Raw genomic sequence first — 11,963 nt, 5'->3', positions numbered from 1 at the left:
TGGGACAAAATGGGATGCTGTCTGTAAGCACCAAAACCATCTATGGCCAGTCACTGCCTGGAAACAAACTTTCCAACTGCTTTCCCTCTGATTTTAAGTCCTGCTAAGTCCCTTGCTTCTACCCTGGCCCCACCCCCAGCATCTCCCTGCCTAACTCATTAGGTGCCACCCTCCCCCAGCCGGCCAGGCCCCATCCATCCCCCCAGCCCAGACTCTTCCCCTAGCTTAGGTTCTGTCACACACGCCCGATCCTGCTGTGAGGACCTCTCAGAGGATGGGGTGGGAAGCAGCAATTAAAATTCTCAGCAAGTGGCCAAGACAACTATCTAACGACAGGATCAGGGGGAGCCACTCAGAATTACTGAGAAACAACAAATCAAGTTACGAGCCCAGGGAGGTTGATTGAGAGAGGAGTCTAAAAGGATTTCTGGCCAGGATTCAGAGGCTTGGCTCTCTCCCACCCCCACCTCCTTTGGGGTTTTAAGAAAATTAAATGGCTCGACCTTCATTTCCTGCCAAATATATAGCTCACAAGGGGGTGGGGGGAATGCTCATCTGAGATTAGTCACCCCGCCCGGGCCCCCCTCACTCTCAGTCTCCTCCCCACAGCAGCCTTACCTCTGGGTAAGCCTCCCGTCCGAAGGGGGGTGGGAACTCTATGTCACCCCACTTCACTTTGCAGATGTAGTCGGCAGTGGCATCCACCTTGGCGGCCAAGTCAAGGACGTAGACGCCATCTTTGGTCACGACTTTAAGAAAAGAAGAGGCGATCGGACATGGGTCCCAGCAGAGGTGACCGTCCACCTCCAACCCCCTCCAGGCTTTCCCACACCCACCCCCGGAAGGCCCCCAGGCCTCACGACTCTCCAGCTCAACAAGAAACCAGATTGGTTCTTATGGAGACACAGCTTTTCCCTCATTCAAGGAAAAACAAATTCTACAAGACCATCCCCACTCTCTGATCTGTAGGTACTAGGGCAGAACCCTGTTTTAGCTGCCATGGCAATTTTAAAACATTACCCATTCACCCATCCACAACTCTGCTATTTAAAAACAAAAAGAGTGTTTCAAGCACAATGTCTAAGGCCCCTGGGTGGGCACCCCAGGGTCTCTTAGGGTCCAGAGAGAAGTGGGAAGAAGGGGAGCTGTGGGTGCACCGGGCCCCCCACCAGCAGAATTCATTTATTGCTGTCTCGCTGGAGTCCACTTCCCTTTACCCAGGGCCACTGAGCTAATTTAGTTAGCACAGAGCCATCTGGTCCATGAGAGGGGCTACATCCCCCAGCTGGAATCTGAATCAGGAGTCTGACCTCAGAAGCTCTGGCCAGAGCCAGCCCACACCACCTGCCTCTTGCAAACCTGAGAGCCTTCGCCAAGGTGTTTCCAACTGTGGCGGGTCAATGATTGACTAACTCCTGGAGCGGGTGGAGGGGAAGGGGGCCTCTGAGGCACCAAGAGAAAGGGAGGGCCTGACTGATCAGGCAGACGCAGGGGCAGCCCAGCTTTGGGAGAACAGCCTGATCTACTGGCGGGAAGAGCCACTGAGCAGAATCAAACCATAACCAGGACTTCCCCATCACAGAAGAAACTGGAGTTGGTGAAACAGAAGGATGATCATGGTCTCCTGAGAGCTCAGAAACAGGAGCCTGGGGAATCCCTCTGCCCCTACACACCTGTCTGCACTGCCCTCTGCAAGCGGGGGTGTGGGCCCACCCCAGCAGAGATAGTTACCAAGGGGGTTGATCTCGAGGTAGGTGAAGTACAGGTCCTCATAGAAATTGAAGAGGCCGGAGATAAAGCTGGCCAGAATTCTAGAGGGGGAGGCAGAGAGGGACTGTCAGTCCACGAGGGAGCAGGCTCAGCAGCATCTCTCACTGCTATTGACAGCTGCACTCCCCAGCAACCGCTCTGCTGACCCCTCCCTCTCCTCGCCAAACCCTGCTCCCCGGATGTCACTCTTCAGCCACTAAGGCGGAAAGAGGTTGTCAGGCATGGAGCAGGAGGGGGGCCCACACCAGACAGACAGGGGCAAGGAGGTGAGGGATGCTGACGGACATTTCAGTCTGAGCCAGCCTCCCCACTGCCCCCGCATTCCTCCTGGGGACGGGGAGGGGCTGGGACTGCTGGCTGCTCCCCATCTTCCAGCCAAAGGCTGGGGCGGGGTAGCCGGTGCCCAGACAGGGAAGACCACTCCACTTGCCCCCCTGTACCCAGAGCTGTCAGCCTTCCCCGTTCCTATACCACCACCACCCTGCCATCCCTCTCACTCAACTCTTTCTTGTCTTCGGGGGCGTGGACCAGCAGGTGTTTCTTGATGTCCTCAGGATTCAGCTTCTCATCCACGCCGACGAGCAGTTTCTGGGCTTTAGCATCCACATCGCCCACGTCCACCCCACCCTCGTGGTGGAACAGGACATAGTCCCCTTCTCGGGTAGCATAGATGCAGACGTAGAACTCTTCCTCCTTACGAGGGAAGAGGGCAAAATATGGGTGAGGGGCCCAGCCCCAGTAGTATCATTTCTAAAATCCCACAGACACCTCCTACCGGGTGAGACCTCAAGGACAAGAGGCCACTGCCTTGCTGGCTGACAGTCCAGACTGGGCCAATGTGACCTGCTCTGGGGTAAAGGTCCTCCCTTCAAGTCCTTCTCACTCCAGCACTGGGAAGTCCCCTCTTTACCAGTGCTGGTTCCTTTCTGCTGCAAACTAAGCCCTTCCCCTCATCTTGAACTCCCTGCTCTGCAGCACCCTCAGACCCTAAAAGCGCAGCTTCAGAGACTTTGGTTGTTCTGACTTTTCTCCAGCAGCTTGAGTTCTCCTTTCATCATTTTAGGATCAACAGGCACAATGCTCCCAGAGGGCAAAGACCCAGCTGGGAGCCACCTCACACATACCTGAGTGTGGGGGACGAAGGGTTCGATCAGGAAGTTCTTGAGGAAGCCTGTGGCCTTGCCAACCTATGGAGATTGAAGGAGACACAGCTCAGGCGGATGGCACGCCTTGCTCGCGGGGCAAGAGGAGGGATGACCCTCTGCTCCCTCCACCTCAACCGTCCATTGGAGGTGGGGCTCCAGCGCTACTGCCACAACACCTGCCAGAAAGAGATCTTTCCAGAGACTAGGGCAATGGGGTCACAGACTCTTACATGAAAGAAGTCTTCATGAGACCCCCTCTTCCACCCACTGCCCTTGTGCCAGCCACACTTTGACACTTCTAAAATGTCTCACACCTTCTTTTCCACCTCCTCTGGAGGGTGACAAATGAGCTGTAGTGTGGCCCCGCCCCCCAAAAGCAGCGATCTGGAGCCTCTACCCCTCTGCTGTCCCACAGATCACGTGCTCGGACAAATCAAGGTTATCGATCCCAGAGCTCAGGCAGGGAGACCCAGTCGCAGGCACAAGGAATGGCTGGGGAAGGGAGACAGAATGGAGCTTGACAGGGAAAACTTTTCCGCAGACTTTCCCCGCTGAGGACAACAGGCCTGCAGAGCTAATCAGTTTGAGTGGGTCCCTGGCGGCAGCCGAGGCAAGACAGTCCTCACCCGCCCTCCCCGCGTGTCCCGAAGCCCCCGCCCGCCCATGTGTGCGTCATTGCTGAGTCAGGGACCAGACAGCGATCCATCAGAGGCAATGAGCCGCTCCTGCCCGGGCTGACACGGCTGCCAGCTCAGATGTCCCCAGCGTTTCCCCCCGCCCCCTGACAAAAGCCAGCTAAGAAGGAAGCATGAGGACCTCCCTGGGGACACTGCTCAGCACCCCCCAACCCTGCTGCCCTCTCCCCAAAGGCCTGGGGGCATGAAGGTCAAGATCCCTCCACCCCCAAGCCCATGTATAACTTCAGGGATCCCTCTTTATCCAGGAGAGCCAGAAACAGGAAATTAAACAAGAAGAACTGATTTAAGGAAGCCCAGGTAAAAAGGAAGATGGCTCCATCACCACCTTCATCCTACTCTGGGGAGATCGAGTTAGAGAACAGCTCAACCCTGATCCACAGTCACCCCAGATGGGACAAAGCCAGGTGTGGACAGCACATCCTCCCCGGCTTAAGCCAAGCCTTGGTCCACTCCCTCCCTTCAGTTCTCCAGCTCCCTTGGGGAGAAGAAAAAGAAATGCAATTTTATTTCTGGGCATCGCTTAGCCTTCCTAAGCCATATTTCGCTTCAACTCTCACCTACAGAGTTGAAATTAATCAACAAGCTGGGAGAAGACAAGAACTGAATTGACTCTTCAGGATTAATTGTCTCCTCCTAGATTCTTGGCCCAAGATGGTTTCTGCCTAAATGATTCTGCATCTCCCTTCGAGTATTTTTTTTTCTTTATCGTGCCTCTTATGTATGCAGGTCATGGTGAGCTACCCTACCCGTTCTGGTAATTGAAAAGAAAGGAGTTCCCAGAGTAGGTCTGGGAACTGTTGTTAAAGGAACTGTTGTTAAAGGAACAGACTATTTCGGCCTGGCTCGGGTTCCTCAGGCTCAGCTTCCCTGCAGCACGTGGGATCTTACTTCCCCGACCGGGGATAGAACCTTCATCCCCTGCATTAGAAGGCAGATTCTTAACCACTGGACCACCACAGAAGTGCCTGTAATACTTCTACTTGTACAGCACATCTCACCATTCCCTGTCAGGGGAGCTCGGAATGAGCATCCAACTGGCCCTATTACATAAACCAGCTCTGCAGGACTCCTGCCCTCCCCAGGCTGCAATCGGACCAGTCATGGGGGTGATCCATAGGGCTGCAGATCTGAAAGCAACCATGTTTGCTTCTGTTCCCACAGCACATCCACCCCAACCCTACACCCAGACTCACTGTAGCCTCCTGTCCCAGGCGTGGCTTCAGCCAGGACTTGACTCCATCCAGAGTGAGGTTGACCCCAACTAGGCCCAGCTTTCCACGCCGTTTGATCAGCTGGTCTGGCTTGACCACCAGGCTCTGGAACAAGAGAGTTGGTTTGCTTGTTTTGTGTTTTGGCTGAGCCATGTGGCTTGTGGGATCTAGTTCTCCGACTAGGAATTGAACCCAGGCTCTTGGCATTGAGAGCCTGGAGTCCTAACCCCTGGACCACCAGGGAATTTCCAAGAGGGGTCTGTATTTAGAGCAAAGAAGGAGAGGGGAAAGTTAAGAGGTAATAGTCTAGGGCCCCAAAGCACAGGATACCCTGGGTGGCTTCCAATTCACCCCACCCCCAAGGTAAATTCCACCCATCTTCAAGGTCAGTTCCCAGAAGCTTCCTTCACCTATCCCAGCCAACATCTTTGACAACCGGCAATCTAGAGCTGTCCTGGCTCAGGATAGGGTCTGGCACAGAGTAGGTGCTCATTGAATAGCTGCTGAATGAGTAAAGGATTCCCTACCCTCCCTATGTGGTATCTTAGCTTCATTCAACATCTCAGAATATGGACTGGCACCCACGTTCCAAAAAGAAAGACTACAAAGACAGAGCCCTGGGGTGACAAAGCACCATAGAAGACATCTGGTCAACCCTATCCCTGTACCCGAACCCCATCTACAAGATCTACAAGCAGCCCCTAGCCACTGCTCACACACCTCCAGTACCAGGAAGTTCACCAACTCCCTTTGTGGTTTGGGGTTTGGGGTGCCTCATAGCGGAAGGAAAATTGCATCCCTGAACACCCTCCCACTCGCCCCCCTCACTGGTCCTAGTTCTCTGGGACCTGCCAGAGACGTCTAAACGGATCTACAGAGAGGATCCCCTACTCTGAGTGGATTCTATCAGCCATCTACACAAAGTACAGCATCACATTTCCTCATGGCCCTGACATATTCCTGATGGAGCAGGTGCTTTTTACTGAGCATTTACCAAATGCCAGGCAGCAGACTAAAGACTTTCCAGGCATTATTACTAGTCCTTAAACTCAAGAGAGGTGAAATGGCTTGCCCCAGGCCACATGGTTAATAACCAGAGAGCCGCTACCCGGACTCCAGTTGTCAAGTTCCAGTCCAGGCTCAGCACCTCAGCATGCGGCACACAGGGCTGAACACAAAACTTGCTCAGCCCCCTGCACCCTGCCCACCCAGGCAGGCCATCTGCCATCACATGTTCTGAGGGGACATCTGGGCCTGGAGGAGGGGCGGGGTGGGGGGCAGGGAGGGCTCACCTGGCTGAGCAGCCATGGGTGGTCCTGCAACAGGCGGGCCCAGTCTGTGTCAGGGGTGACCCGGGCATACTTGAAGCGGTTCTGGATGGCCGAGGTGGTGCAGATGTACTTGTAGAGGAGCTCTTTGCCTGTCTGCTCAGAAATCGCCTTGGCTGACATGGTTACAGAAGGCCCTGCACTACCTGTTGGGGAGAGAGGGGCTGGTCAAAGGGGGCGGGGAGATGGAGGCGCTATCTTCTCCAGCAGGACAGACCCCCACCCAGCTGCCCCCAGACCATAATACCTGATCTCAGCGCTTCTCCAGAGGGAGAAGAGGGCTGCCCCAGAAGGAAGGATGGAAGGGAGATCTCAAACAGCACTGACCACAGACAGTGCGGATTAGGAAATGATGGTGAGGACAGAGGAGAAAAACAAAGGTGGCAGTTACCTCCCCGGGGACTCGTGGCCTCTACTCTCTAGGCAAACTAGCTCACCCAAGAGCACATTCACGATCATTCACCCTGGAGCAAAGAAAGCTGGATGGGGAGACCATAATAGCCGGCATGTGACCCAAACCTGAGTGCCTGTCCCACCCGAGATGGGCACAAAGACCCTGAAACGCACCCTCTAATTCTGTGACCTGCGGGGAACACAGTTAAATAGTGTAAGACTGGCCCTACCCCTCCTCCATGTCTGGTCTCCAACACACTCAGACTCACTCATTTCACACACTCACACACATCACCAGCCCAAAAGCTGGGTAAGCAAGTCTATTTAGCCTCACGCAGGACCAAGCCCCCCAGGAGTGAAGAGGAAGAGTTATATCAAAGCCCATTTCTCCCAGGACACCAGACTCCCACCCAAGTTCAGAGCTGACACAGGGCGGGGAACTGTGACCTTCAGTGCATCCCACCCACCCCACTGAGTCATCCAGCTACTCATTTAGAGCAAAACAGAGTCCTCTCTGGGAACCACCCATACCGGTCATTTCTAACCGAGCCAGAACTAGGGGAAGAGAGGCAGAAGCCATCCTGGGTCACATGTAGGTGAGCCCTGGGAGGTGCATGGAGATTGAGAGTCCTATTTCTTATTTTTATTTTTGGCCACACCACGTGGCACGCACGACCTTAGTTCCCCAACCAGAGATCAAACCCATGCCCTCCACAGTGGAAGCACAGATTCTTAACCACTGGACCGCCAGGAAGTTCCCACAGCCCTATTTCTTAGATGAGGAATAAAAGCTCAGAGGAGTTAAGGCAACTTGCCCAAGAAGCCTAATTAATATGCAGGGGTCCTGAGACTTGAACTCAAACCCTCTCACTCCTGGTCCCTAGAAAATCCCACAGTCAGCCTGACAGAAAAGACCACTTGTCCAGGAGCCAGGCCATTTCCCCCGTTCACCTCACAGAAGGGTCTGTGATGACAACTTCACCTTCCCTCCCTGTCACTTTGTCCTGACACACCCCTTCTCCCTTGGGGTAGTGCCTGGAGCAATTTGGGGAGATAAAGGGTGGGGAGACAGGAAGGGAAAGGAAACTAAGTCATTCCTGACAAGAGCTTGGCCAGATCAGGAAAAGTCACTCCTATCTCACAAAGATTCAGAATTGAGGTTGTTGAATTTACTGGGAGAGAAAAGCCAAGTGTAAATAAAGGAAGGTGGAGCTGAAGGGCTGGCTGCTTTACATACTCAGGAAGGCTGGTCTCTCCATTTCTAGCTCAGGGAAGGCCAGAGTTTCCGGGGCCACTCTGCACCTCCTTTCCAATTCGCCAGGCTGGGCTTCAGGTTCTAATCCTGGCTTGACTGGCTGGCTGAGCCTCCCAGCTATCCTCCAGCAAGGCACAAAGGGTGCATTCAGTCTGGTGTCTGGCCCAAAGGCGGGTAGCTGGGAAGGGGCTCAAAGGAAACGTTCCATTTCTCGCCTTCCCCTGGGATGACTTCGGGCTCCTTCTCAATATGAGTTTCCAAAGGAGACGCCTCAATCAGCCCCACTCCCCCATACCCCTCCATCCCCCACCCACTCCAGCTCCATTTCCCAACCTTCTTGACTCAGACCAGAAAAACTGGTCCTGAAATCAGATGGGTACATACATGTGCCCCTACCCTCTCCCAAACAGAGTGCAACCCAGGGCAGATCAAGCAGATAAAGGAGAAAGCAGCCGCCGACCACCCTTAGTGGTTAGGACACATCAGTTCAGTTCAGTTGCTCACAAGCTAATCACAAATTCCAAGAGAAAGGAAGCCCCGCCCCCGCCCCCCCAACCCCGGCTAAGCCTCTCCAGCAGAGAGACACTCCCAGAACAACGACCGCCCCCTACCCCCATACAAAGACCCAACTTTGGAAAGAACCTGGATGAGAAAAGGGACCTTCTGCAGCTGAAAAAAAATCACAATTTCCTTGAGCCTTAGTTCAGATCTCAGATCCAAGAACTCATCTCTGGTGCTCAGGAGAGGGATGGGAGAGCTGACAACAGGGGAATGGCACAAGATAGAAAAGCTTTGCCAGCTCACCAAAACACAGACTGGCCATCAGAACACTTTGGCATAGATGGGGCAGGCCCTCTCAAGGCCAAGACAGAGAATTTACAGGATAGAGTAAAAAGACAGGGAAAGAATCTGGCCTCTGCATATTTATCAAGACAGGGTAAGAAGGCTCACAAAGCCAGGGAGTGGACTGGGTAGAGATAAATCACAAGTTTAATCATTCGGGAAGTCTCTTGAAGGTGGTGGATCTTAACCTATTTGAGGTCAGAAGAAAAGCCCAGAAAAATGTACACATACCCAGTTTCGCTTATCCCTTCAAGATGGTGACCTGTGACCATGATCTGACAGCCCAGAGACCCATAGCTAAGAACACTGGCTCAAGTGACAAAGGGACTTAAAGTGTAAACCAGTCTGGGCTGGGAACACAACACACACACACACACCCCACTGCAGAGTCTTGGGCTGCCTCCCCAGTAACTGAATAACTGAATATGCTGTCAGACTGGTCAGAGATGATTTCAGGGCAGAGCTAAGATCCAAGGGGTCCACTTTGGGGTCCCAGGAACTGTTACCTAGGTAAATTTGGGGAAAATCATGCCAGGGGACCTGAACACACACACACACACACACACACACACACATTCTCTCAATCAAAAGGACGGCCCTTTTGAGCTGAATGGGGTCTTTTCTGCAGACAGGATAAGTGACCCAGAATTGAGTTCATCCACAGCAGCCACGGAGGGCAGAAGTAGCCCACAGGGAAGGCTGAATGAAAGGAGTCTGTTCCCCAGGACTGTACCCCTGGGACACAGCCTGTGGAGAGGAACCACTGGGGATGCTATGTAGGGTCTCTGTGAGGAGGACAAAGAGCACTTATTTTAAGGTTAGTATCCACAGGAGTGGTTTTGTTTTGTTTTGTTTTGTTTTGTTTGGAAAGGCCAGGCAATCCCTGGAGTAAAGAGAGGGACAAAATTCTGAGGGTCCCCTACTGCAGCAAACATAATGGAGAATGGGGGTGGAGACACCTACCACCCAGCTGAGCTCAAGAGCTGTTCCCATTATCATTTTCCAAGCTGTTTAAGAAGCCCTTTAAATAAATAAAAAAAAAAAGCAGCAGTAGCTCTTTAAGAAGTGAAAACAACCCTCTGGGCAGCTGGGTCTACCAGGTGTCCTTCACCCAATATTTCAGAATTTCACAAATCCAATGATCTGAGCTGGCTGAAACAGTGCAAAGTTAATGGGTGGAGAGAGGAGTGGGCTGGTTGACCAAACGGTGCTATGCACTGCTTCCCCCCCGCAAAATCCTCTTCCCAGGCAGACTCCGGAGGACCACCTAATGGTAGAACTCCTTGGTATCCGCCAAGGTTGGAGAGGGCAGGAGGCGCTGGGACTGGCCCTCTGCCAAGCCCGACAGCAGGGTGGCGGCAGCATTCTCCAGCCCCTGGAGGACCTTGTCTCGGCCAAGCTCGGCATCAACGCCAAGGGTGGGGAGAGAGAAGGGCACCCCGGCCATCTGTCGCTTAGCGGCTGGGCCTGACGGCACCCCCAGAGCTGGGCGAGTCCTCCCTGCACCGCCCATCCAAGGATAGGTCCTCGTGGCGAGGCCTGGGTTGGCCCTGCCAAGTGTGGTCCTCGGCGGCTGCGCGCCCTGCTCGCTCCTTCCACTTTGGCGCGGGGCTCAGTCGACTCTCCACAGAACTAAAAGGGAGGGCCTGAACCGACTGGTGAGGAGTAGGAGTGGGGGAGACTAGCCACAGCTCTACCTCCTTTGCCCGGCATCCGATGGCGGGGGTGGAGGGACCCAGATCGGGGCAAGAGGTGGCCACAGAAAGCCCGATGAGGCCCGGCGACTAGTCCCGGGGTGCGGATGAGGGGAGCCAGTTAGGGGCGATGTAATACGGCGGAGGGAAGGCAGGCAACAACGGCGGCCAGCCTTGTGCAAACTCCGGGAACTAGAATGTGGAGGAGTGGGGCGGGGGAGGGGAGGGCGACACGAGGCCACCGGCCGGGATCCCAGCGAAGGCTAACCTAAAACTAAGACCCCCAAAACTCCAAGCAGGTGCAGGGAGCGCGTGTGAGCCCCAAGCCGGCTTCGAAGGAGGCGGTTCCGGGTTGGGGGAGGGAAGCAGGAAGCTCCTGGACCAGGTGAGGTCCATCTCGCTAAAACAGCCGTCCGCCACTCACCTCTCCGAGAACGTCTATGCGCGGCGTTCAGTCTACAGGACCCAAGTCACCGCCCACTGCTAGGAGCGCTCCAGCCTCCCGCAGCCGCCGGAGACCTGGCTTTTGTCCGGGCGCTGGCGGGCTTCTCCCCGCCCCCATCGGCACACAACGCGAGCCGCCGGGCCATTGGCCATACGCATTCCCTAGCCTGAGCGCCAGAGCTCCTCCCAATTCGCTGCCTGATATAGCCCCGCCCCCGAGGCCAGGCCCCAGGGTTTGCTGGGACTTGTAGTCCCGCTGGTGCGTCTGTCCCGGACGGCTGGCGGGCACCGCCTCTCCGGAGCCTGCCAAGCCAGGGAGGGGTCGGGGGCGGGGCCTCCGGTGGGGAGATGGGCCGGGCTACGCTGGGAGGGGAGCTTACGAGGCTGGGGGCCATGGCCTGATCGTTTAGGAGGTGGGCCTAGAGCCGCTGCGATGGGGTGTTGGGGAGTGGGGGCTGGGGTGTTGGCCGAATGGGCTGTATCGCAGCCTTGGGGACCCAGAGTCTCCTTCCCAGCTCGCTTTGGGAGAAACTGACGTCCGTATCCTGGCAGCTTGAAATCGGCCACATGAAACCCAGTTGCTTAGACCTGCTTTTTGCAAGACTGCTTGCCCATTTGCACGTGGACTCTCTTCCTTAAGCTGGTGGAGCGAGGCCGAGAGGAGAGACTAATAGATGAGACCTCCCACTGTAAATGGGATAGGGCGGAGGACCGCGTGAGCAGGTGGGGCTAGGAGGGGTCAGTCACCACCTTGCGTCAGTCACCACCACTCATCCACTCACCTGGGCGCACAGAGCAGAGAATTCAATGAGAGATTCTAGCTCAAGGCTGGGGCCATCTCTGCTGCTCGGGCTCCCCGCCCCGCCCCCACTATCTCACGCTTAGACAAGAGGAATGAATGAACTGCCGCCTTCCCCTTCTCCATTACCGGGGAAACAGAGTGCATTTTCCAAATCAAAAACTGGGACACCCGGTCTGACAGGTATTGGTGAACTTGTGGGACAGAATTTTTTAAATCAGACAGTCCTAGAAACCAAGACATAGATTTACTGCTGAGACATCCTGGAGCTTTCCTATGTCCATCCCAGTCCTCTAGGTCTCTCGAGCTGCTCCCTGACCCTAACAGCTGTGTAGCTCCAGGAAGGAGGATCATGCGCTGAGCAGCTCAGGTGAAAGGGTCAG

General features: G+C 54.9%; 1 protein-coding gene across 3 annotated transcripts in view; it reads right to left on the bottom strand.

Moving 5' to 3' along the window:
* ACLY (ATP citrate lyase) overlaps positions 1–10,915 on the bottom strand; it is a 44,537-nt gene extending 33,622 nt beyond the window's left edge. For all 3 annotated transcript variants that reach the window (XM_055575877.1, XM_055575878.1, XM_055575879.1), the window contains exons 1-7: positions 10,762–10,915; positions 6,117–6,298; positions 4,807–4,929; positions 2,895–2,957; positions 2,273–2,463; positions 1,732–1,811; positions 619–749 (exon numbers count right to left, since the gene is read on the bottom strand). In XM_055575877.1, the coding sequence (XP_055431852.1) occupies positions 619–749; positions 1,732–1,811; positions 2,273–2,463; positions 2,895–2,957; positions 4,807–4,929; positions 6,117–6,275 (747 nt within the window). In that variant the 5' untranslated portion in view covers positions 6,276–6,298; positions 10,762–10,915. The remainder of the gene's footprint in view (positions 1–618; positions 750–1,731; positions 1,812–2,272; positions 2,464–2,894; positions 2,958–4,806; positions 4,930–6,116; positions 6,299–10,761) is intronic.
* Between the last annotated feature and the right edge of the window lie 1,048 nt (positions 10,916–11,963).

This window comes from Bubalus kerabau, chromosome 4 (assembly GCF_029407905.1).
Source record: "Bubalus kerabau isolate K-KA32 ecotype Philippines breed swamp buffalo chromosome 4, PCC_UOA_SB_1v2, whole genome shotgun sequence".
Lineage (NCBI taxonomy): Eukaryota > Metazoa > Chordata > Mammalia > Artiodactyla > Bovidae > Bubalus > Bubalus kerabau.
Note: the sequence above shows the minus strand (reverse complement) of the source record. Positions and strands in the feature narration are given on the sequence as shown.